The 26805-nt window shown below is 43.3% G+C and overlaps 1 protein-coding gene across 1 annotated transcript in view; it reads right to left on the bottom strand.

Annotated features, from left to right (window-relative positions):
• Nucleotides 1-26805, bottom strand: part of E2F5 (E2F transcription factor 5) — a 42547-nt gene extending 15742 nt beyond the window's left edge. Inside the window, exon 1 of the mRNA XM_055431820.2 lies at nt 26538-26805. Coding sequence (XP_055287795.2) covers nt 26538-26675 — 138 coding nt within the window. The 5' untranslated portion in view covers nt 26676-26805. The remainder of the gene's footprint in view (nt 1-26537) is intronic.

The following is a 26805-nucleotide window of genomic DNA, read 5'->3' as shown; positions in this document are numbered from 1 at the left end:
GATTTTAAAATGAACCTAAAAATCTCAAAGGGATTACAGTGCATGTGACCAAAGCCTGAGTTACACCCCATTTTCATGTCAGCTTCCTTTGTAACTGTGACCAGAAGCCTATTCTGAAGACTGATTAACCCCCACCCCCAAATAACTGGGGATCTGTCTCAAACACACACACACGTATATGCATCAAAATATCAAAAATTTCCTTCACCAAAAACTTCTAAATGTCAACTCTACAGAAGAAATTAAAATGAAAAGATAAAGATTTGAGTATTTCAATAATTAAAACGCACATAAGAAAGCATTAAAACCACAAATTAAAACAGACAAAAGACACATTTCACACCCCAAAATTAACAGCCTTAAAAAAGTTTTCAAACTTTAAAAGATGTCCTTTTCATTATAGGGGACTGGAATGCAAAAGTAGGAAGTCAAGAAACACCTGGAGTAACAGGCAAATTTGGCCTTGGAGCACGGAATGAAGCAGGGCAAAGGCTAATAGAGTTTTGCCAAGAGAACGCACTGGTCATAGCAAACATCCTCTTCCAACAACACAAGAGAAGACTCTACACATGGACATCACCAGATGGTCAACACCGAAATCAGATTGATTATATTCTTTGCAGCCAAAGATGGAGAAGCTCTATACAATTAGCAAAAACAAGACCAGGAGCTGACTGTGGCTCAGATCATGAACTCCTTATTGCCAAATTCAGACTGAAATTGAAGAAAGTAGGGAAAACCATTAGACCATTCAGATATGACCTAAATCAAATCCCTTATGATTATACAGCGGAAGTAAGAAATAGAGTTAAGGGTCTAGATCTGATAGATAGAGTGACTGATGAACTCTGGACAGAGGTTCGTGACATTGTACAGGAGACAGGGACCAAGACCATCCCCATGGAAAAGAAATGCAAAAAAGGAAAATGGCTGTCTGAGGAGGCCTTACAAACAGCTGTGAAAAGAAGAGAAGCGAAAAGCAAAGGAGAAAAGGAAAGATATAAGCATCTGAATGCAGAGTTCCAAAGAATAGCAAGGAGAGATAAGAAAGACTTCCTCAGCGATCAATGCAAAGAAATAGAGCAAAACAACAGAATAGGAAAAACAAGAGATCTCTTCAAGAAAATTAGAGATATCAAGGGAACATTTCATGCAAAGATGGGCTCGATAAAGGACAGAAATGGTATGGACCTAACAGAAGCAGAAGATATTAAGAAGAGGTGGCAAGAATACACAGAAGAACTGTACAAAAAAAGATCTTCACGACCAAGATAATCATGATGGCGTGACCACTCACCTGGAGCCAGACATCTTGGAATGTGAAGTCAAGTGGGCCTTAGAGAGCATCACTACGAACAAATTGAGCTATTTCAAATCCTGAAAGATGATGCTGTGAAAGTGTTGCACTCAATATGCCAGCAAATTTGGAAAACTCAGCAGGGGCCACAGGACTGGAAAAGGTCAGTCTTCATTCCAATCCCAAAGAAAGGCAGTGCCAAAGAATGCTCAAAATACTGCACAATTGCACTCATCTCACACGCTAGTAAAGTCATGCTCAAAATTCTCCAAGCTAGGCTTCAGCAATATGTGAATCGTGAACTTCCAGATGTTCAAGCAGGTTTTAGAAAAGGCAGAGGCACCAGAGATCAAATTGCCAACATCCGCTGGATCATGGAGAAAGCAAGAGAGTTCCAGAAAAACATCTATTTCTGCTTCATTGACTATGCCAAAGCCTTTGACTGTGTGGATCACAATAAACTGTGGAATATTCTGAAAGAGATGGGAATCCCAGACCGTCTGACCTGCCTCTTGAGAAACCTGTATGCAGGTCAGGAAGCAACAGTTAGAACAGGACATGGAACAATAGACTGGTTCCAAATAGGAAAAGGAGTATGTCAAGGCTGTATACTGTCACCCTGCTCATTTAACTTATACGCAGAGTACATCATGAGGAACGCTGGGCTGGAAGAAGCACAAGCCGGAATCAAGATTGCCGGGAGAAATATCAATAACCTCAAATATGCAGATGACACCACCCTTATGGCAGAAAGTGAAGAGGAACTCAAAGGCCTTTTGATGAAAGTCAAAGAGGAGAGTGAAAAAGTTGGCTTGAAGCTCAACATTCAGAAAACGAAGATAATGGCATCTGGTCCCATCACTTCATGGGAAATAGATGGGGAAACAGTGGAAACAGTGTCAGACTTTATTTTTTTGGGCTCCAAAATCACTGTGGATGCTGATTGCAGCCATGAAATTAAAAGACGCTTGCTCCTTGGAAGGAAAGTTATGACCAGCCTAGACAGCATATTAAAAAGCAGAGACATTACTTTGCCAACCAAGGTCTGTCTACTCAAGGCTATGGTTTTCCCCGTGGTCATGTATGGATGTGAGAGTTGGACTGTGAAGAAAGCTGATCGCTGAAGAATTGATGCTTTTGAACTGTGGTGTTGGAGAAGACTCTTGAGAGTCCCTTGGACTGCAAGGAGATCCACGCAGTCCATTCTAAAGGAGATCAATCCTGGGTGTTCATTGGAAGGACTGATGCTAAATCTGAAACTGCAATACTTTGGCCACCTCATGCGACGAGTTGACTCACTGGAAAAGACTCTGATGCTGTGAGGGTTTGGGGGCAGAAGTAGATGGGGACGGCAGAGAATGAGATGGCTGGATGGCATCACCGACTTGATGGACATGAGTTTGAGTGAACTCCGGGAGTTGGTGATGGACAGGGAGGCCTGGCGATCTGTGGTTCATGGGGTCGCAAAGAGTCGGACACGACTAAGCGACTGAACTGAACTGAAAGAGTCAACAAAGGGAGCATGGGAAGATGGCGGAGGAATAGGATGGGGCGACCACTTTCTCCCCCACAAAATCAACAAAATAACATTTGAACGCTGAGTAAATCCCACAAAACAACTTCTGAATACCGACAGAGGACATCAGGCACTCAGAAAAGCAGCCCATAGTCATCGAAAGGAGGTAGGAAATAGATAAAAAGAGAGAGAAAAGAGGGAGGGACGGAGCTCTGTCCCGGGAAGGGAGGCTTTAAAAAAAAAAAAAAGACGTTTCCAAACACCTGGAAACACTGGCAAGTGGAATCTCAGAGGGCCGCATAATTGGGAGACAAAAGACATAATTAAAACTCACAGACGAAGTGCCCAGAGGAAACTCTCAGCGGAGAAGCGGGCAGACGCCCGCGCCCCCCACTAGCAGGCGGGGGCTTGGCAGGGAGGCGCGGGCGGCTGCGCTTAGAGGGAGAACCGGGCTTGAACGCCCCAGGGGAAACTGAGGGGGCGAACTTAAGATACCAAAGCAGAAGTTACAGCTAAAAGGTGAAAAGGCTAGGAAAAGCCTGCGAAAAGCCCCAAGCCAGGACTCTGCCAGCCCCGCCAAGAGAACCGGGCGCTGAGCGGAGCGAGCCGGCAGTGGGCGGCCCATCCCCCAGCCCCCGCCGATGCGGGCGGGGAGGGTAGACAGCGCCGGGGTGGGGGCCGCCGCAGCCCCAGAGAGGCTTCCCGTGCCAAGCTGCAGGCAGGCTTCCTTGCTGGCCAGGACTTCTTGGGTTCCAGCCGGTTGATATCAGCCTGAGAAAGTGTGCCAGTTGTACTCCCAGAAAATCGAGCAGCAGGGACTGGGAAGGCAATAAGTCGCAGCGACCACACTAGCCAAACGCCTGGTCACCTGAGCTGCTAGGACCAGGGAAGGCACAAAACGCAGGCCCAGCCAAGTCTGCGCCTTTGTCGAGTACCCGAGGACCTGAACCTGAGCCGCTCAGACCTGGGAAGTGCATGCAACCCAGCGCCAGCTGCAGACAGCTCCCAGCAGAGCAACCTAAAGCCTAAGCAGCATAAACAGGGAAAGCACACACGCCTCGAGCGGGAGCATTCCCAGTGTAGCCGAGACACTGCGAGCACTCCCCACAGACGCCAGGGATATTTGTTAGCTCTTCCTCCCTCCCCATAGCAGGACTGAATAGGTGAGCCGGGAAAAAAAAAAAAAAGTGTCCACCACCGCATCCTGGTGTCAGGACGGGAATTAGACACCGAGGAGACCAGAAAACAGAAGAGCTTTTTCAACAGAAGGAACTGCCTTGGAAGTAACAGAGGGAGAAGCCTTGAGCCTACTGCAAGAATAAGACTGAAAACCAGAGGCAGAGGCTTAAGGCCAAATCCTGAGAACACCAGAGATCTCCTGTTCCAGAGAACATTAATTGATAGGTACTCATCAAATGCCTCCATACATACACTGAAACCAGGCACCACCCAAGGGTCAACAAGTTTCAGTGAAAGACATACTACGCAAACTATCCAGCAACACAGGAGAATAGCACTGAGCTTCAATATACAGGCTGCCCAAAGCCACTCCAAACCCATGGACATCTCAAACTCATTACTGGACACTTCATTGCACTCCAGAGAGAAGAAATCCAGCTCCACCCACCAGAACATCGAAACAAGCTTCCCTAACCAGGGAACCTTGACAAGTCACCCATCCAACCCCACACACAACGAGGTAACTACATAATAAAGAGAACTCCAGAAACTGCCAAAAGACGGAAAGGCCACCCCGAACATAGCAATATAAGCAACATGAAGAGGCAAGGAAATACCCAACAAGTAAAGGAACAGGATAAATGCCCATCAACACAAACAAAAGAGGAAGATATAGGGAACCTATCCGATAAAGAATTTCGAATTTTAATTGTGAAAATGATTCAAAATCTGGAAAGCAAAATGGAGTTACAGATAAATAAACTGGATAAAATGATTGAGAAGATGCAAGAAATGTTCAATAAGAAATTAGAGGAAATAAAAAAGAGTCAATATACAATGAATAATGCAATAGATGAGATCAGAAACACTCTGGAGGGAACAAACAGTAGAATAGCAGAGGCAGAAGACAGGATAAGCGAGCTAGAAGATAGAATTGTAGAAATAAATGAAACAGAGACGGACAAAGAAAAAAGAATTAAAAGAAATGAGGACAATATTAGAGGCATATGGGACAATATTAAACGCCCCAACATTCGAATCATAGGAGTCCCAGAAGAAGACAAAAAGAAAGACCATGAGAGAATACTTGAGGAGATAATAATTGAAAATTTCCCTAAAATTGGGAAGGAAATAATCACCCAAGTCCAAGAAACACGGAGAGTCCCTAACAGGATAAACCCAAGGCGAAATACCCCAAGGCACATATTAATCAAATTAACAAAGATCAAACACAAAGAACAAATATTAAAAGCAGCAAGGGAAAAACAACAAATAACACACAAGGGGATCCCCATAAGGATAACAGCTGATCTTTCAGCAGAAACTCTTCAGGCCAGGAGGGAATGGCAAGACATACTTAAAGTGATGAAAGAAAATAACCTACAGACCAGACTACTGTACCCAGCAAGGATCTCATTCAAATATGAAGGAGAAATCAAAAGCTTTACAGACAAGCAAAAGCTGAGAGAATTCAGCATCACCAAACCAGCTGTCTAACAAATACTAAAGGATCTTCTCTAGACTGGGAACACAGAAAGGGTATATAAACTCGAACCCAAAACAATAAAGAAAATGGCAACGGGATCATACTTATCAATAATCACCTTAAACGTAAATGGGTTGAATGCCCCAACCAAAAGACAAAGGCTGGTTGAATGGATACAAAAACAAGACCCCCATATATGTTGTCTACAAGAGACTCACCTCAAATCGAGAGACACATACAGACTGAAAGTGAAGGGCTGGAAAAAGATATTCCATGCAAATAGAGACCAAAAGAAAGCAGGAGTAGCAATACTCATATCAGGTAAAATAGATTCTAAAACAAAGGCTGTGAAAAGAGACAAAGAAGGAAACTACATAATGATCAAAGGATCAATCCAAAAAGAAGATATAACAATTATAAATATTTATGCACCCAACATAGGAGCACTGCAATATGTAAGACAATTACTAACAAGTATGAAAGGGGAAATTAACAATAACACAATAATAGTGGGAGACGTTAATACCCCACTTACATCTACGGATAGATCAACTAAACAGAAAATTAACAAGGAAACACAAACTTTAAATGATACAATAGACCAGTTAGACCTAATAGATATCGATAGGACGTTTCACCCCAAAACAATGAATTTCACCTTTTTCTCAAGCGGACACGGAACCTTTTCCAGGATAGATCACATCCTGGGCCATAAATCTAGGCTTGGTAAATTCAAAAAAATTGAAATCATTCCAAGCATCTTTTCTGACTATAATGCAGTAAGATTACATCTCAATTACGGGAGAAAAACCATTAAAAATGCCAACATATGGAGGCTGAACAACACGCTGCTGAATAATGAACAAATCATAGAAGAAATCAAAACAGAAATCAAAATATGCATAGAAATGAATGAAAATGAAAACAAACAACCCAAAACCTCTGGGACACTGTAAAAGCAGTGCTAAGGGGGAAGTTCATAGCAATACAGGCACACCTCAAGAAACAAGAAAAAAGTCAACTAAATAACCTAACTCTACATCTAAAGAAACTAGAAAAGGAAGAAATGAAGAACCCCAGGGTCAGGAGAAGGAAAGAAATTGTAAAAATTAGGGCAGAGATAAATGCAAAAGAAACAAAAGAGACCATAGCAAAAATCAACAAAGCCAAAAGCTGGTTCTTTGAGAAGGTAAATAAAATTGACAAACCACTAGCCAGACTCATCAAGAAACAAAGGGAGAAGAACCAAATCAATAAAATTAGAAATGAAAATGGAGAGATCACAACTGACAACACAGAAATACAAAGGATTATTAGAGAATACTATCAGCAATTATATGGCAATAAAATGAATAACCTGGAAGAAATGGACTAATTCCTAGAAAAGTTCAACTTTCCAAAACTGAACCAGGAAGAAATAGAAAATCTGAACAGACCCATCACAAGCACGGAACTAGAGGAAGTAATCGGAAATCTTCCAGCAAACAAAAGCCTAGGTCCAGACGGCTTCACAGCTGAATTCTACCAAAAATTTAGAGAAGAGCTAACACATATTCTACTCAAACTCTTCCAGAAAATTGCTGAGGAAGGAAAACTTCCAAACTCATTCTATGAGGCCACCATCACCCTAATCCCAAAACCTGGTAAAGATCCCACAGAAAAAGAAAACTACAGGCCAATATCACTGATGAACATAGATGCAAAAATCCTTAACAAAATTCTAGCAATCAGAATCCAACAACACATTAAGAAGATCATACATCATGACCAAGTGGGCTTTATCCCAGGAATGCAAGGATTCTTCAATATCCGCAAATCAATCAACGTAATACACATTAACAAACTGAAAAATAAAAATCATATGATTATCTCAATAGATGCAGAGAAAGCCTTTGACAAAATACAACATCCATTTATGATAAAAACTCTCCAGGAAGTGGGAATAGAAGGGACACATCTCAACATAATAAAAGCTATATATGACAAACCCACAGCAAACATTATCCTCAATGGTGAAAAACTGAAAGCATTTCCCCTAAAGTCAGGAACAAGACAAGGGTGCCCACTCTCACCACTACTATTCAACATAGTTCTGGAAGTTTTGGCTACAGCAATCAGAGCAGAAAAAGACATAAAAGGAATCCAAATTGGAAAAGAAGAAGTAAAACTTTCACTGTTCGCTGATGACATGATCCTCTACACAGAAAACCCTAAAGACTCTACCAGAAAACTACTAGAGCTAATCAATGAATACAGTAAAGTTGCAGGATATAAAATCAACACACAGAAATCCCTTGCATTCCTATACACTAATAATGAGAAATTAAGGAAACTATTCCATTCACTGTTGCAACGAAAAGAATTAAATACTTAGGAATATATCTACCTAAGGAAACAAAAGACTTGTACATAGAAAACTATAAAACACTAGTGAAAGTAATCAAAGAGGACACTAGTAGATGGAGAAATATACCGTTTTCGGGATTGGAAGAATAAATATTGTGAAAATGAGTATAAAACCCAAAGTAATTTATACATTCAATGCAATCCCTATCAAGCTACCAAAGATATTTTTCACAGAACTAGAACAAATAATCTCACAATTTGTATGGAAATACAAAAAACCTCGAATAGCCAAAGCAATCTTGAAGAAGAAGAATGGAACTGGAGGAATTAACCTGCCAGACTTCAGGCTCTACTACAAAGCCACAGTCATCAAGACAGTATGGTACTGGCATAAAGACAGAAATATAGATCAGTGGAACAAAATAGAAATCCCAGAGATAAATCCACGCACCAATGGACACCTTATCTTCGACAAAGGAGGCAAGAATATAAAATGGACAAAAGAAAGTCTCTTTAACAAGTGATGCTGGGAAAACTGGTCAGCCACTTGTAAAAGAATGAAACTAGAACACTCCCTAACACCATACACCAAAATAAACTCAAAATGGATTAGAGAGCTAAATGTAAGACCAGATTCTATAAAACTCCTAGAGGAGAACGTAGGCAAAACACTCTCCGACATAAATCACAGCAGGATCCTCCAAGACCCACCTCCCAGAATATTGGAAATAAAAGCAAAAATAAACAAATGGGACCTAATTAAAATCAAAAGCTTCTGCACAGCAAAGGAAACTATAAGCAAGGTGAAAAGACAGCCTTCAGAATGGGAGAAAATTATAGCAAATGAAGCAACTGATAAAGGATTAATCTCCAAAATATACAAGCAGCTCCTGCAGCTCAATTCCAGAAAAATAAGTGACCTAATCAAAAAATGGGCCAAAGAACTAAACAGACATTTCTCCAAAGAAGACATAAAGATAGCTAACAAACACATGAAAGAATGCTCAACATCCCTCATAATCAGAGAAATGCAAATCAAAACCACAATGAGATACCATTTCACACCAGTCAGAATGGCTGCTATCCAAAAGTCTACATGCAATAAATGCTGGAGAGGGTGTGGAGAAAAGGGAACCCTCTTACACTGTTGGTGGGAATGCAAACTAGTACAGCCACTATGGAGAACAGTGTGGAGATTCCTCAAAAAACTGGAAATAGAACTGCCATATGATCCAGCAATCGCACTCCTGGGCATACACACTGAGGAAACCAGAATTGAAAGAGACACGTGTACTCCAATGTTCATCGCAGCACTGTTTATAATAGCCAGGACATGGAAGCAACCTAGATGTCCATCTGCAGATGAATGGATAAGAAAGCTTTGGTATATATACACAATGGAGTATTTTTCAGCCATCAAAAAGAATGCATTTGAATCAGTTTTAATGAGGTGGATGAAATTGGAGCCTATTATACAGGGTGAAGTAAGCCAGAAAGAAAAACATCAATACAGTATACTAACGCATATATATGGAATTTAGAAAGATGGTAACCTGAACCCTGTATACGAGACTGCAAAAGAGACATAGGTATACAGAACAGTCTTTGGGACTCTGTGGGAGAGGGTGAAGGTGGGATGATTGGGGAGAATGGCATTGTAGCATGTATATTATCATATGTGACCAGTCCAGGTTTGACGCATGATACAGGATGCTTGGGGCTGGTGCACGGGGATGACCTGGAGGGAGGATATGGGGAAGAGGGAGGTGGGAGGGGGGTTCAAGAAAGGGAACACATGTACACCTGGGGAGGATTCGTGTCAAAGTATGGCAAAACCAACCAATATATTAATGTAAGGTAATTTGCCTCCAATAAAACAAAAAAAAAACTTTAATTAAATGAAATAAAAAAAAAATAAAGAGTCAACAAAAGAATAAAGAAATGCAAATTGAAACAATGAAAATACACCTCTACACAAAGACTTGTACCTGAATAAAAGCCCACATCTGGGAGCAGCAGGTGAATGGGTAAGCAAAGTGAAGTCTAGCCACACAGTGAAATACCAATTAGGGACAGAAAGAAATGAACTACTGATACGGGAAACAACAGGCGTCAGTCTCCACAACGTCCTGCTGAGGGGAGCAGCTCAAGCCGGAGTGCATTCTCTGTGAGCCCAGTCCCGTGAACCTCTGAGTTTTAATCCATGGAAAAGAAAACGGAGCGATGGTCGTCAGTGGGCTGTGGAGGTGGGTGTGGCTGGGAGAAGGCAAAAGGGAGCTGTTTGGGGTGATGGACATGCTCTAGACCTGGCTGTGGTGGTGGTTACAGGTACAAGCCTTTGTCAGACTCATTGTATCATACACTTAGAATGGGAGCAGAGTCGGACACGACGGAGTGACTGAACTGAATGAGTGGAAATCATACCTTTACACAGCTGACCAAAAAAAATAAAAGCAGAGATATTATTATTCATCCCCTTTCAAATCTCCAGAATATGAAAACATCAGAATACCCAGTTATCTACTTGGAAACAGCACTTACAATGTGCCGGGCACTTTCAGTGTTTTAAACGTAGAACTCCCTTTAGCCATTCGTATAATAACCATTGTCACCACTTTTGTAAAAGCAGAAAGTAAACTCAGTAACTCACCCAAGGCCACTGAACATGGTAAATAAAGTCAGGATGTAGGATTCCCTGGTGGCTCAGACAGTAAAGAATCTGCCTTCAGTGCAGCAGACCTGTGTCCGATCCCTGGGTCGGGAAGATCCCCTGGAGGAGGGCATGGTAACCCACTCCAGTATTCTTGCCTGGAGAATCCCCAGGGACAGAGGAGCCTGGCGGGCTGACCTTTTAGCCACTGGGCTGTTCCCGATGTGGTGAGGGTTCCTGGTCATGACTATGCACTTCTAGTAGATAAGAACCACTTTTTTGTAAAGCAGTTTGGCAACAGTCATCAAAGTTTTTTTTGCATTTTTAATATCCTTTGATCTAGTCAGTGTTTAGATTATCAGAAGCAGAAATCATTCAAAATGTCTAAATGCCAAAAATGTTTCCTAGACATCTGTTGCTAAATCCAATGAATACTACAAAGTCTTGTATCCTCCGAAGCACTTGACTCTGGTTCCCTCTTTCCTCAAACACTGTTCCCTGGCCTTGCTGCCACCAGTCCACAAGTTTATTTCCTCCTGGGTCTCGGGCCGTTTCCTCTCAAGTCTCCTTTTTCTCTGCTGCTCCTGGGCTGTCAGTGTTTCCCAGAATTCCACTTAGTCCTATGTCCACTCTAACCTCATAAACCAATCATTTCCAAATCAAGCTGGTAACCCTGGTCTCTTCCTGGGCTCCAGATTCATAAATCCCACAGGTTGCCAAATATCCACTCAAGGATGGCCTGCAGGCATCTCATATATGTCTAGAACTAAACTTCCCTTTCCTCCAAATTCCTTTTCTCTTTTTGTAACATCTAAGTGAAAATGAAAAGGAGTACGTCAAGGCTGTATCTTGTCACCCTGCTTATTTAACTTATATGCAGAGTACATCATGAGGAACGCTGGGCTGGAAGAAGTACAAGCTGGAATCAAGATTGCTGGGAGAAATATCAATAACCTCAGATATGCAGATGACACCACCCTTATGGCAGAAAGTGAAGAGGAACTCAAAAGCCTCTTGACTGAAAGAGAAGAGTGAAAAGGTTGGCTTGAAGCTCAACATTCAGAAAACAAAGATCATGGCATCTGGTCCCATCACTTCATGGGAAATAGATGGGAAAACACTAGAAACAGTGTCAAACTTTATTTTTTTGGGCTCCAAACTCATGGTGATTGCAGCCATGAAATTAAAGGACGCTTACTCCTTGGAAAGAAAGTTATGACCAACCTAGATAGCATATTAAAAAGCGGAGACATTACTTTGCCAACAAAGGTCCGTCTAGTCAAGGCTATGGTTTTTCCATTGGACATGTATGGATGTGAGAGTTGGACTGTGAAGAAAGCTGATCGCCAAAGAATTGATGCTTTTGAACTGTGGTGTTGGAGAAGACTCTTTAGAGTCCCTTGGACTGCAAGGAGATCCAACCAGTCCATTCTAAAGGAGATCAATCCTGGGTGTTCATTGGAAGGAATGATGCTAAAGCTGAAAGAAACTCCCAATACTTTGGCCACCTCATGTGACGAGTTGACTCACTGGAAAAGAATCTGATGCTGGAAAGGATTGGGGGCGGGAGGAGAAGGGGAGGACAGAGAATGAGATGGCTGGATGGCATCACCGACTCTGTGGACATGAGTTTGAGTGAACTCCGGGAGTTGGTGATGGACAGGGAGGCCTGGCGTGCTGTGATTCATGGGGTCGCGGAGAGTCGGATACAACTGAGCGACTGATCTGAACTGAACTGAAGTGAAAATGACCACCATCCACTTCGCTGACCACACCATTACTCGGCAAGCCTTTGTCTAGACTCAGCATCGAAGTTCTGTCCCTTTACAACGAAATACTTCTTCACTTCTTTATATTTCCACTGCCCTAGAGCTGACTCATTCGAAAAGACCCTGATGGTGGGAAAGACTGAAGGCAGGAGAAGGGGACGACAGAGGATGAGGTTGGATGGCATCACCGACTCAATGGACATGAGTCTGGATAAACTCCGGGAGTTGGTGATGGACAGGGAGGCCTGGCGTGCTGTGGTTCACGGGGTCACAAATAGTTGGACACGACTGAGCAACTGAACTTAACTACCTACCTTAGTTCAGGCCTATAATCATGCCTAAATGACAACCACGTTCTCTAAATTCAATAGTCATCTGATTTATAGCTTCTTAAATGTGCCATCTCTTTCTCTCACCTCTGGCACTTGCTACCCTGCTGGGAATGCCTTTTCACCTAAGTCAAATTTGATCACATCCATTCTATTTGATGGAAGCTGATGACAGACTGGCTGGATCAGTCCATGTACTGTGTGTACTGGTACTGTGTGTACACCTCACCTCACAGAGCACTTGGTCTAGAGGGGCACCACAGGCAAATAAATAAAGGCAGAATCAACCCTATGTGTGATAAAGGGTACTAAGTAAAAGAACAGATAACTGAGAAAGAGAATAAATGGGAACAAACTTCAGCCACTTCGGATTAAGGTAGAAGAGTCAGAAAACGCCTCTGAACCAGTCTCCTCTTGCTGCTGACCAAACTACCACAAATTCAGGGACTGAACCCAAGACAGATGTACTGTCGTCCAGCTCTGTAAACAGAAGTCCAAACACGCCTCCCTGAGTTCGAGTCACGGCGAGGCTGCGCTCCTTCAGGGTGCTCTAGTGCAGACCCCGCCTCGGCTTCCAGAGTCTGCGGCATTCCTTGGCCAGCGGCTTCTCTCCTCCAGGGCTTTCCCGGGGGCTCAGACGGTAGAGTCTGCCTGCAGTGCGGGAGACTCGGGTTCAATCCCTGGGTCTGGAAGATCCCCTGGAAAAGGAAACAGCAACCCACTCCAGTATTCTTGCCTGGAGAATCCCATTGACAGAGGAGCCTGGTGGGCTACAGTCCATGGGGTCGCAAGAGTCAGACACGACTGAGTGACTTCACTTCCCTCTCTCCTCTAGCAATGGTCCGGCTGAGTTGTTTCCATGCTGCCTTCTCTCTGGCTCTGTCTCTTCTGCCTCCCTCTTCCACTTTTAAAGACCCTGGTAATTATCAGTGGGCTCAACTGCATAATTCAGGAAAATCTCATCTTAATAATACCAGCTGATCAGCAACTTTAATTTCCCTTAACTGAACATATTCATGGGGCTTCCCTGGTGGCTCAGTGGCAAAGAATACCTGCCAATGCAGAAGACATAACAGATGTGGGTTCGATCCTTGGGTTGGGAAGATCCCTTGGAGAAGGAAATGGCAACCCACTCCAGTATTCTTGGCTATAGTCCACGGGGTCACACAGTCAGACAGGACTGAAGCAGCTGAGCACATAACACAGTCACAGGTCCCAGGCATTAGGCCATGGGCATCTTTCAGGAGTCCTATTCTATCACAGCATCTAAGAAAACATTTAAACTGAGACCACAGGGTTTAGAGAATCGGGGGACGGGGGGCGGGGTGTGTGTGTATAAACATATGCTCCAGGCTGAAGGGAAGGCCTGTGCCCACAGCCCTAGGGCAGGAGTAGAGGGTGAGGCCCCAGAAGGGCTAGCGCTGGAGGGCCGGGCGCTGGAAGAGGCAGGGGAAGGACACCTGGAGGGGCCCAGGTCCTAGAGGCACTGGGTGCTGCTCTAAGGAGGGAACCACTGACCTTAAATGCTCACACTTCATACATGACAACAGCACTGGAGTCTCTGAGGCCCGTGGAGCCGGCTTGCCCCTCACTGCTCCCTGGAGAGCTGTGGTGTGCTCTCCCGTAGCAGGTCCAGGGCTCAGCAGGGCGGCCACACCCCTCTGGGCCCTCAGAAGGGTCCAGCTCCCAGCAGAGAAGGGTCCCGCCTCCCTCCCTCTGCCCCACAGCTGTAAGCTCCAAGCTACTAAGGAAGGGGCCAGGGTGCACACTGATTAACTTGTATTTACTGAATGAAACGGAAAAAACCTAGAATCAACTTATATACCTACCTATAAGAATGGTGAGTTCTTGATGACAGTTCTAAATTGAGGCTCTCAAAATTTAAGTTTACAATTTGAGGAAGTAAAAGTTATCACCTCAGCTATAAAAAGGTATAACAAATTGTGCAAATACTGAAAGTTGAAAATAGTGGCTCTCTTGGGGTAGTGGTGTACTGGGTAGTTTTTATTCCGGACTATATTTATTTTTTCCCAAGTTTTCTACTATTTGTATGCTATTTCAACAGGTATAGTTTAACTTTAAAAGGTAAACCTCCCTTGTACAAACATACTAAGTTTAAGACAGAAAGGGAGATTCATGAACTAATAATTGGGGAAATTCAGTCTTAAACGGCAAATCTAAAAGAAATGTATTTATAAGAAATATTTATCATACCCAAATCTACCATACTAAAGAACAGTGCGGAACACGCGTCCAGACAAATGCATGTGTGATCCATGTTGCTATGCACCATTTAAACAATGACTTTGATGATTCACCTTTGGATTATGATCTCATCAGTTTATACCATTGAATGCACCTGATACTAAGGTAGACTTTCTCTGGAAATTAGTACTTTCACTCCTGATTTCTCTTTGCCTGCTGCTGCTGCTAAGTCACTTCAGCCATGTCCGACTCTGTGTGACCCCATAGACGGCAGCCCACCAGGCTCCCCCGTCCCTGGGATTCTCCAGGCAAGTACACTGGAGTGGGGTGTCATTTCCTTCTCCAATGCATGAAAGTGAGATGTGAAAGTGAAGTCGCTCAGTCGTGTCTGACCCTCAGCGACCCCATTGACCCCAGCTTTCCAGGCTCCTCTGTCCATGGAATTCTCCAGGCAAGAGTACTCTCTTTGCCTGGTATACTGCAATTAAAAAATTTTGATTCCTTTCTTGGTGCTTTTCTTGTAGACAACAGATGCCTGAATTTTTTCCATCTCAACTACCTTACTAAGGAGAAAGGAATTGGATACATTCGCATACTGGAGAAACTAGCAGGTTTCAATTATTACTCATTTGATGTTTTCTGTGTATTATGCTTTCATGCATTTTATCTTTTGATCCTTTTCACAGATTTGTTAAGCTTTCTCTGTTACTTTTTTCCCTGTAAGTAAGCTAGTAATTCAAAGTGTGTCTCTAGTCGGTTAAGTTACCTTTTGAAGAAGGAAATGACAACCCACTGCAGTATTCTTGCTTGGAAAATCCCATGGACAGAGGAGCCTGGCAGGCTACAGTTCATGGGGCCACAAAAGAACTGGACACACCTTAGCGACTGAACAACAGCAGTGCTACCTTTAAACATTTAACAAGGTATTTCTCAAAAGAAAATGATGCATAAAATTAGCAAAAGTTCAATACTTGGGCACTCTGCTAATGAAATCTCTGTTAACTGAGGGTCTCACTAAACGTTCCTTACTCTTACGCTGATAAGAATACAGCTAACATGTCTCCAGTTGTGTCTACAAAGCTTCCAGTCAAGCACAGAATTTTCCCCAGTGATGGAGGCCCTTGCCTCCTGTGAGCACCATCTTGTCCACTGCTCAGTCCCCTGGGACACAAATGATGATTAGCTACAGTTATGCCAATCGTGTTCTTTTTAACAATTAAATACAAAATTTTAAATCTTGTAATTTTCCTATTCCCTGTAAGTAAAACAAAATTTTACTGTAAAAGTAATTTTAATTTATTCCACTATAGAAAAAACTTTCAAATTAGTAACGTAAGATTTAAAGGCCACGTGTGTGTGCCTGATCAGTCGCTTCAGTAGACTCTGTGACCCCATGAACTGTGACCCACCAGGCTCCTCTGTCCATAGGATTCTCCAGGCCAGAATACTGGAGTGGGATGCCCTCCCACTCCAGGGGATCTATGCTACGCCCTCCTCCAGGGGATCTTCCCAACCCAGGGATCGAACCTGGCCACAATATGCTGCTATTCAGACATAGGCAGAGACTATTCCAGAGCATATAAAAGAGGAATTTCTTCATCCGTAGCCTCTAACATTTCCCCAAGAGTAGCTCTCATCAGCCTTAGTGAGCTCCTAAAAGGTCAACTCTGTTCCAACATCTAACTCCTTCTACTACCAGAACAGTGCTTTTTGATTCATGAATAAGGCAGAAAAGAGGCGGCAGGAGAGTTCATTCCATGGTTCTCAGATGTTAGTATGTATCAAAACCACCTGGGGATATCTATTTAAAAATACCAATTCCTAGGCTCCTTCTCTAACCCTACAGAACCCGATTTTCCCGGTCCGATGTTAGAATCTATTCTTTTTCTTTAAAGATCCAGGAAAGCTGATGCATCTGACCTTTGGTCTACACACTGAGAAAGTCAGTATAAACCCTTTCAAGGCCTCCAGCTTTCTTGAAGTGTTGGGATGGAGGGACTATAGTTTTGCACAAAAATAAAATCTGCCAAAGGTCCATCTAGTCAAAGCTATGGTTTTTCCAGTAGTCATGTATGGATGTGAGAGCTGGACTATAAAGAAAGCTGAGTGCTGAAGAACTGATGTTTTTGAATTGTGGTGTTGGAGAAGACTCTTGAGAGTCCCTTGGACTGCAAGGAGATCCAACCAGTCCATCCTAAAGGAGTCCTGAATGTTCACTGGAAGGACTGATGTTGAAGCTGAAACTCCAATACTTTGGCCACCTGATGTGAAGAGCTGACTCATGTGAAAAGACCCTGATGCTGGGAAAGATTGAAGGCGGGAGGAGAAGGGGACGACAGAGGATGAGATCGTTGATGGCATCACCGACTCAACGGACATGAGTTTGAGCAAGCTCTGGGAGTTGGTGATGGACAGGGAGGCCTGGCGTGCTGCAGTCCATGGGGTCGCAGAGTCGGACACGACTGAGAGACTGAACTGCACTGAACTGAAAATCTGCCTGGTGCTTCTCAGTTAACAACTACTGCCACCACTTAGGATGGCTCATCCCTTCTTCCTCCTTCCATCTTAATGGTAAGACAGAAAGGATATGGGACATAGTCAAGACACACTGCTGACAAGTGTCAGAACTCGTTAGTACCCTTTTAGCTGTAAGCCTGTCCAGAACTGGAAAATGAGATGGTCTGTTTCTTTTTTTTTTAATTTTTATTTAATAAATGGTACAAAGCACAATGCCCAAAACATTAACAGCTAAAATTTCACCAAATGAAAAAATACTATAGAATACACAGTTGTAAAAAGCTACATTAAGTTATTTTACAACTGCCTCAAGCTGCAAAAAGAAAAAAGGCTGATGACCTTTTTTGTTTCTCTTTTTGTGTGTATTTTCTTTTTTTGTTTTTTGTTTCTCTTATTGTTCTCTTTTTGTGTGTATTTTCTTGTTCTCTAAAAAAAGTTGTTCTTCACTTTATACCAAAACTTTGGAGGTAGGCAGGTACTTTGCTTAACATGGCATCAGTTCTGACATCAGATTATCTGGGTTCTTGCCTACTTTTTTGTGGATACTGGTTGTAGCCAATTAACCTTATTAAACCTCAATCTCCAAATGAGCAAAATGAAAGTATAATAACCCATTTATGGTTTCATTGCATGGATGGAATGTGCTGTTCCAAGTAGCACACCTGACCTAGCACCAGTCGCTTAGTATTGGCTGTTAGCAACCATGTGCATTAGTGCTGCAGAGCTTCAGTCTCCAAAGGACTTCTTTTTCCCATTTGGTCATGCATCTCATATTCAACAGATGCTTAATAATCAGACCCTCGAACAGATGTATCCAGAGAAGTTTTACAAATGCATTTTAATATTTTTTAGAGTAGTTTGAGGTTCACGGCAAAACTGTGTAAAAAGTACAGAGGTCTCCCATATGCTCCCTGCCCCCACACACGCAGAGCCTTCCCCATGATCCACATCCTCACCAGAGTGGTAAGACCCAACTGGTGAACCTACACTGACCCATCACAATGACCCAAAGTCCACAGTTCACATTAGGGTCCCTGTTGCTGTGGTGCCTTCTTTGGATACAGGACACCATGTCTCACTGCCCCAAAAGTCCTCTGTGTTCCACCTGCTCCTCTCGCTCCCTGAACCCTGGGTCTTTTCCTGTCTCCATAGTTTTGGCTTTTCCTACAAGGAGATCCAGCCAGTCCATTCTAAAGGAGATCAATCCTGGGTGTTCATTGGAAGGACTGATGCTAAAGCTGAAACTGCAATACTTTGGCCACCTCATGCGACGTGTTGACTCACTGGAAAAGACTCTGATGCTGAGAAAGGTTGGGGGTGGGAGGAGAAGGGGACGACAGAGAATAAGATGGCGGATGGCATCACCGACTCGATGGACATGAGTTTGAGTGAACTCCGGGAGTTGTTGATGGACAGGGAGGCCTGGCGTGCTGTGATTCATGGGGTCGCAGAGAGTCGGACACGACTGAGCAACTGAACTGAACTGAACTGAACCCTTATATGGTAGGAGTTTTATTGGTCAGCCTTTTCAGATTGGCTTCTCTCACTTCGTAATATGCATTTAAGATTCCTCCATGTCTTCTCATGGTCATAACTCATTGTTTTCCAGCACTGAATAAGATTCTGTTGTCTGGATGTACCACAGTTTATTCATTACTTCACTTACACAAGGACATCTTGAATGCGTCCGAGTTTTGGCAATTATGAATGAAGTGGCTATAAACATCCACGTGCAGATTTCTTTGTGAACATAAGTTTTCCACTCCTTTGCGTAAATACCAAGTAGTGGGTAGTACAGTAAAAGCATGTTCAGTTTGGTAAGAAACTTCTATAACATTTTGCATTCTGTCTGATACCAAATGAGAGTTCCTACAACTCCACGTTCTTGCCAGCATTTGGTGGTGTTAGTGCTTTGGATTTCTGGCATTCTATTAGGTATACAGTGGTACTGCATTATTGTTTTACCTTTTTTAACTGCAGTAAAATACACATAATATAAAATTGGCATCTTTACCCTTTTTCAAGTGTACAGGTCAGTAGTTTTAAGTACCTTCACACTGCTGTGCAACCAGTTCTCCAGAGTTCTTCTCATGTCGCACAACTGAAACTCTATACCCACAGTGCTAGTTTGCTAGGGCTGCGTTATAAGAATACCACAGACTGGGTGATTCAAACACGAGAAATTTATTTTGTCACAGTCCCGGAGGCTTGACGTCCAAGATCAAGGTGTGGGCGGGCTCGATTTCTTCTGATGTCTCTCTCCTTGGCTTGCAGATGGTGCCCCTGGCTGTGTCCTCACCCGCGCTGCCCACTGTACTGGCATCCCCGGTGACCACGGGTCCAGACTGCCTCTTCTCACACGGCCACTAGTCAGACTAGCTTTGCTCACTCTGATGACCTCGTTTTAATGGAATCATCTCTTTGAAGGCCCCGTGTCCAAATGCAATCACATTCTAATGGACCTGGGGTGAAGACTTCTACATAGAGATTCTGAGGGAGCACAACTGAGCCCTACAACCCACGGAGCAACAATTCCCATGCTCCCCTCCCCCAGCAGCAACTCTGCTTTCTGTCTCTATGAGCTTGACTACTCCGACTACTTCATGTAAGTGGAATCATACAGCATTTGTCTTTTTGTGACCAGCTAAGGTATTAAGTTTGGAAAACTCAGCAGTGGCCACAGGACTGGAAAAGGTCAGTTTTCATTCCAATCCCAAAGAAAGGCAATGCCAAAGAATGCTCAAACTACCACACAATTGCACTCATCTCACACGCTAGTAAAGTCATGCTCAAAATTCTCCAAGTCAGGCTTCAGCAATACGTGAACCGTGAAGTTCCAGATGTTCAAGCTGGTTTTAGAAAAGGCAGAGGCACCAGAGATCAAATTGCCAACATCTGCTGGATCATCGAAAAAGCAAGAGAGTTCCAGAAAAACATCTATTTCTGCTTCATTGACTACGCCAAAGCCTTTGACTGTGTGGATCACAACAAACTATGGAAAATTCTGAAAGAGATGGGAATACCAAACCACCTGACCTGCCTCTTGAGAAACCTGTATGCAGGTCAGGAAGCAACAGTCAGAACTGGACATGGAACAACAGACTGGTTCCAAATAGGAAAAGGAGTACGTCAAGGTTGTATATTGTCACCCTGCTTATTTAACTTATATGCAGAGTACATCATGAGGAACGCTGGGCTGGAAGAAGCACAAGCTGAACTCAAGATTGCTGGGAGAAATATCAATAACCTCAGATACGCAGATGACACCACCCTTATGGCAGAAAGTGAAGGGGAACTCAAAAGCGTCTTGATGAAAGTGAAAGAGGATAGTGAAAAGGTTGGCTTGAAGCTCAACATTCAGAAAACTTAGATCATGGCATGTGGTCCCATCACTTCATGGGAGATAGATGGGGAAACAGTAGAAACAGTGTCAGACTTTTTTTGGGCTCCAAAATCACTGCAGATGCTGACTGCAGCCATGAAATTAAAAGACGCTTACTCCTTGGAAGGAAAGTTATGACCAACCTAGATAGCACATTAAAAAGCAGAGACATTACTTTGCCAACAAAGGTCCGTCTAGTCAAGGCTATGGTTTTTCCCGTGGTCATGTATGGATGTGAGAGTTGGACTGTGAAGAAAGCTGATCACCAAAGAATTGATGCTTTTGAACTGTGGTGTTGGAGAAGACTCTTGCGAGTCCCTTGGACTGCAAAGAGATCCAACCAGTGCATCCTAAAGGAGATCAGTCCTGGGTATTCATTGGAGAGACTGATGCTAAAGCTGAAACTCCAATACTTTGGCCACCTCATGCGAAGAGTTGATTCATTGGAAAAGACCCTGATGCTGGGAGGGATTGGGGGCAGGAGGAGCAGGGGACGACAGAGGATGAGATGGCTGGATGGCATCACCGACTTGATGGCCATGAGTTTGGGTAAACTCCAGGAGTTGGTGACAGACAGGGAGGCCTGGCGGGCTGTGATTCATGGGGTGGCAAAAAGTTGGACATGACTGAGCAACTGAACTGAACTGAAGGTATTAAAGGTTCATCTATGCATGTGTCAGAAATTCCTTCCTTTTTAAGGTCGCATAACCTTCCATTATACGTATATATCACATTTTGCTTATCTAATTCATTTGTGGACGGGTTGTGTCCATGTTTCGGCTATTGTGAATTATGCTGCTATGAACATAGTACACAGGTATCTGTTCAAGACCGTGTTTTCAATTATTTGGGGTATATACTCACAAGCGAAACTGTCCTGTGAAGATTTAAGCATGTACTAAAGTTCTGGCTGTTCCACCTAATCTCTCTCCTTAGGATAATCCTTGCTTTATTCTTTATTTTTATCACATTTTTGCTCAATGTCACAAACTAAGGCCTTAGATTAAATCATGTATTTCTTGCAGGATGTATATTAATCAGCTGAGCATAAATGGGTGTGAGTCAAGGCCCTGTGAGATAAGAAACACCATAAATATTTTATCATATGAATCCAGGTTTCATTCAGGCAACTGATACCTCGAACAATTATAAAAAAAATATAAGCAATTGAGCATACTTTAAAAAGTTGAATATGGCATCAAAATGGCAAATATGAAAACCTAGTTGTAACAGGAATTTTCAAAAAAACATACAGACAGTCATAACTATCCTAACTTACTTAAATTCTTAGTTCGAGAAAAATAGGACTAGTTTAATTTATGAAATATTATGGAATTTGTCCTCAATATCTTCATTTTCAGTGCAGGAGATTAATACTTTTCTATCATGAGTAGAAGTATAATAAAAATAATCACATATTTTTCTTTCAAGAACCATTCCATGCCCTTACACGGATGAAAAACCTAAATAAGAAATTAAGTTTTTAAGTACTGTCATGCGACGAGTTGACTCACTGGAAAAGACTCTGATGCTGGGAAAGGTTGGGGGCGGGAGGAGAAGGGGACGACGTAGAATGAGATGGCTGAATGGCATCACCGACTCTGTGGACATGAGTTTGAGTGTACTCCGGGAGTTGGTGATGGACAGGGAGGCCTGGCGTGCTGTGATTCATGGGGTCGCGGAGAGTCGGACACGACTGAGCGACTGAACTGAACTGAACTGAACTGAAAGGCAGTATAGCACAGAAAATAAGAAAAAATAGTATAATTTCAAGTCACAGCTGTCACTTTCTACTATGTGACATTAGGCAAGTTACTTAAGCTACCAGTTTTCTCATCTGTGAATTGGGGATGATTAGCCCAAATTTCTAAAGTTAGGAGGATAACATTAGTTAACATATGTAAAATGCCTGGCATGTACTAAGCTTGCAATAAATGCCAACTACTAACAGCATAAATTGACAAACCATATAAATGGAGAGGACCATGATGTAACTTGTTACCTCACTGCAATAAAGAGAGAGTAACTACCCCACTCCCACTGTTGTAAATGAGGCTATCTGGTGGGGGTGTAGGAGGAAGATACTGAATAAAAATATCTTAAACTACTTCAAGTGTTTCCATTCCCTCCTTATGGTTAAAGTATACTAGAATAGCTTTATTAGAATGTGTTTGCTTTGTTAAGCTATGTCCTCAATTAGTTAAATTACTAAGAAGAAAGTGATCACTAAGATACAGCATTATGTTCTCATCGTTCAGTAGTACATGTCCTCAGTCCAGTTCAGTCGCTCAGTCGTGTCGGACTCCCCGCGACCCCATGAATCACAGCACGCCAGGCCTCCCTGTCCATCACCAACTCCCGGAGTTCACTCAAACTCAAGTCCACAGAGTCGGTGATGCCATCCAGCCATCTCATTCTCTGTCGTCCCCTTCTCCTCCCGCCCCCAATCCTTCCCAGCATCAGTCTTTTCCAGTGAGTCAACTCATCGCAAGAGGTGGCCAAAGTACTGGAGTTTCAGCTTTAGCATCAGTCCTTCCAACAAACACCCAGGACTGATCTTTAGAATGGACTGGTTGGATCTCCTTGCAGTCCAAGGGACTCTCAAGAGTCTTCTCCAACACCACAGTTCAAAAGCATCAATTCTTCAGCGATCAGCTTTCTTCACAGTCCAACTCTCACATCCATACATGACCACTGGAAAAACCATAGCCTTGACTAGACGGACCTTGGTTGGCAAAGTAATGTCTCCGCTTTTTAACATACTATCTAGGTTGGTCATAACTTTCTTTCCAAGGAGTAAGCGTCTTTTAATTTCATGGCTGCAATCAGCATCCGCAGTGATTTTGGAACCCAAAAAATAAAGTCTGACACTGTTTCCACTGTTTCTCCATCTATCTCCCATGAAGTGATGGGACCACATGCCATGATCTTTGTTTACTGAATGTTGAGCTTCAAGCCAACCTTTTCACTCTCCTCTTTCACTTTCATCAAGAGGCTTTTGAGTTCCTCTTCACTTTCTGCCGTAAGGGTGGTGTCATCTGCATGTCTGAGATTATTGATATTTCTCCCAGCAATCTTGAGTTCAGCTTGTGCTTCTTCTAGCCCAGCGTTCCTCATGATGTACTCTGCATATAAGTTAAATAAGCAGGGTGACAATATACAACCTTGACGTACTCCTTTTCCTATTTGGAACCAGTCAGTTGTTCCATGTCCAGTTCTGACTGTTGCTTCCTGACCTGCATACAGGTTTCTCAAGAGGCAGGTCAGGTGGTCTGGTATTCCCATCTCTTTCAGAATGTTCCACAGTTTACTGTGATCCACACAGTCAAAGGCTTTGGCATAGTCAATGAAGCAAAAATAGATGTTTTTCTGGAACTCTCTTGCTTTCTCCATGATTCAGTGGATGTTGGCAATTTGATCTCTGGTGCCTCTGCCTTTTCTAAAACCTGCTTGAGCATCTGGGAAGCATCAGCATCAGCCTTGCTGAAGCCTGGATGATAGGAAAAAAATAGCATCTATGTGGTATGGATATTTTATGGATATCTAAGACACCTGGATGTGATGGTTAAATACACATCCAAGTAAAAAATAATATTTTTATATTCATGATATTCACAGAAATCTTTCATTAATTGCTCTTAAAAAATATGAAGTGTATAAGGTTGAAATAGACCACCCCAAGTAAGAATGTAAGAAATACACTACTCCCAAATAAGACTATAAGAGAAAATGATTTTATAATTAATTTCAAATTAGAGAAATTTATCAGTTAATCCATCTTCAACATGTATCATCAAAAGTTGTCATGATCTTTTACAATGGTGCACAGTAAGAAACATCATTGGAAAGATTTCAATATAAGATTTTTATCATAAAAGATTTTATACATATATAAGCAAATATAAATAAATGAAATTTACAAATATATTCATATATATGTAAAAAAGAATACTGTTTTTTTCAAACTGCTCTCTACAAGTAAAAAGTCATTAATATAATGAGACCTACTGTTACTGCAGAAACCTTTGAACTTTTAGGAAAGTTTCAGGATGAACGAAACAAAGTTGTTATGAAATATTAAAACTCCACTTCCCGCTCACTGCCTTTTTGACTTCTGGACAGCAAAATCTGACCACAGGTGAAACAGGAAGAACACAGAGAATTGAGGGAAAAGCAAGGGCAAAGTTCCATCCTATTCCAAGGCAAGTTGTAGAAGCCCTCACAGTCAGCCCTTAGAGCTCAGTTTCATCTGGAAAACCCCAAATGTTCCTGATTCCATACTGAAGTCACAGGCTACAACTGAATTTCTAGATTCTGAACAGCAGTTTGCAAGCGGTGTTGTGTAACATCCCTGGCTTTCACCAATGACCTCATGATTTCCTGTGACGTTCCTTAAACAGAATCCAATTTAGTTCATAACTATTATATATGCTGTCAACCACTTTTGGGAGGGAGAGAGGTATGGAGGAAAGAGCTGGGGGCAGGGGACAGGGAACAAAAGGACCAGAATTTCCAGAAGGTGTGGGAAAATTCTAGGAATAACACTTCCAGAAGAAAAGACTAGAAGTCACTTCCAAAAATGCAAAATTTGTGCATCACGCCTTGTTTGTATAAAGTAGAACAATTCAGATAACTCAACAATCACTCACTGAACACCTACTACACCCAGGGGACGAGAGGGCATTCCAAGACACACCTCACCTCCTGGGGTAACCTGAGAGGAGGGCTCCTCGCAGGGGCCATCAAGTTGGCCTCTTTTTTTGAGTTTCAGGTCAGGGAGAAGTAGAAGACCCTCTCTGCTCAGACGCTGCAGCCTACTTTCAGCACAGCCTTGATAACTGCAGCCATCAAGGGAGGTAAGGTTGTCCCAGGACTCTCTTAAGGGCTAGGACCAATCCCCCGTGTCAGACCAGATTCAGGGGTAATGCCTAGGAAAGGCCTGCGATGCTTACTGACTCATTAAAGTTTCGTTTGTTCTTAAAGCTTTAGTTTTTCTTAAACTGGGTGTGCTGGCTGAATTTTAATTCAAGTGATAACATTCTCTTGCTCCTCAGCGCTGTGGAGTCCTTCCAAATCCGGCATGGAACGGTTAAGTCACTTTGTTTAACGGAACAGCTTTTGATGCATGTTGTTGTTTGAAAATTCTGAAACTGTAGTAACAGACTAAGCACACGGTCTCAGAAAACCGGAGAGTTTACGCGGCGCTTCCATCTCTTTCGCTGGAAGTTATAAAACATTCCCTCGTCGAGTGACGGCAAGTCTCACTTTTATAAATGTGTATCAGATACCAAATTAAGTCGCAAATCAAACATCCCACAGTCATCAGGGTTATGAAAAGAAGTGTAAGAGCGAGAGGTGTTTTTATTTACTTTTATTATTTTAAGACGAGGACTGAAGAGTTGACTTTTTTGTTTCCTCCAGAAGAGATGGCAAACACCGGTTTTGCTTGCTTGCTTTCAGATACCAAATTAACTCAAAAATCAAACATCCCTCTTAGTCACCAGGATTTGACAAGAAGTGTAAGACGGAGAGGTGCTTTTATTTACTATTATTATTTTAGGAGGAGGACTGAAGAGTTCACGTTTTGTTTGCTTCAGCCAGAAGAGGTGGCAAACTCGGGTTTTGCCTGCTTGCGCGTCTGCAACAACCGAAAGACGCCCTCACAGGAATCGCCTCCAGCAGCCGCCAGTCCGCAGCAGCGCAGCCCCCGGGCGGCCCGGCCCAGGCCCGCGCGCTGAGGGGAGGGAGCGCGCCGAGGCGAACGCCACGCGGGCGCCGCGGCTCTTTGTCGGCGGCCCCGGCTCACGCGCCCCTCACCCCGCGTCCCCCCTTCCTGCTCCTGAGACCGCGCCCGCGCTCACCGCCTTGAGGTCCAGCACGCCGTCCTTGGCCTCCTGCAGCAGCGACACGAACTTGGCGGTGAGCAGCCCCAGGCTCTTCTCGTGCCGGCTGCTGCCGGCCCCGGGCGGCGCGCAGCTCGCGGGCTCGGCCGCCGCCATCGCGTCCCCGCGCTCCGCCACCTGCCGGGCCAGACCCGCTGCTGCCGCGGCCTTCGCCGCCCGCCGAGGGCGGGACGAGGGGGCGCGGGCGCCCGGCAGCTACAGGTGCGCGGCGCCGCCCACCTGGGGC

The sequence above is a fragment of the Moschus berezovskii genome, chromosome 16 (assembly GCF_049115385.1).
Source record: "Moschus berezovskii isolate FMDL1 chromosome 16, NW_MosBer_1.0, whole genome shotgun sequence".
NCBI classification, from domain to species: domain Eukaryota; kingdom Metazoa; phylum Chordata; class Mammalia; order Artiodactyla; family Moschidae; genus Moschus; species Moschus berezovskii.
Note: the sequence above shows the minus strand (reverse complement) of the source record. Positions and strands in the feature narration are given on the sequence as shown.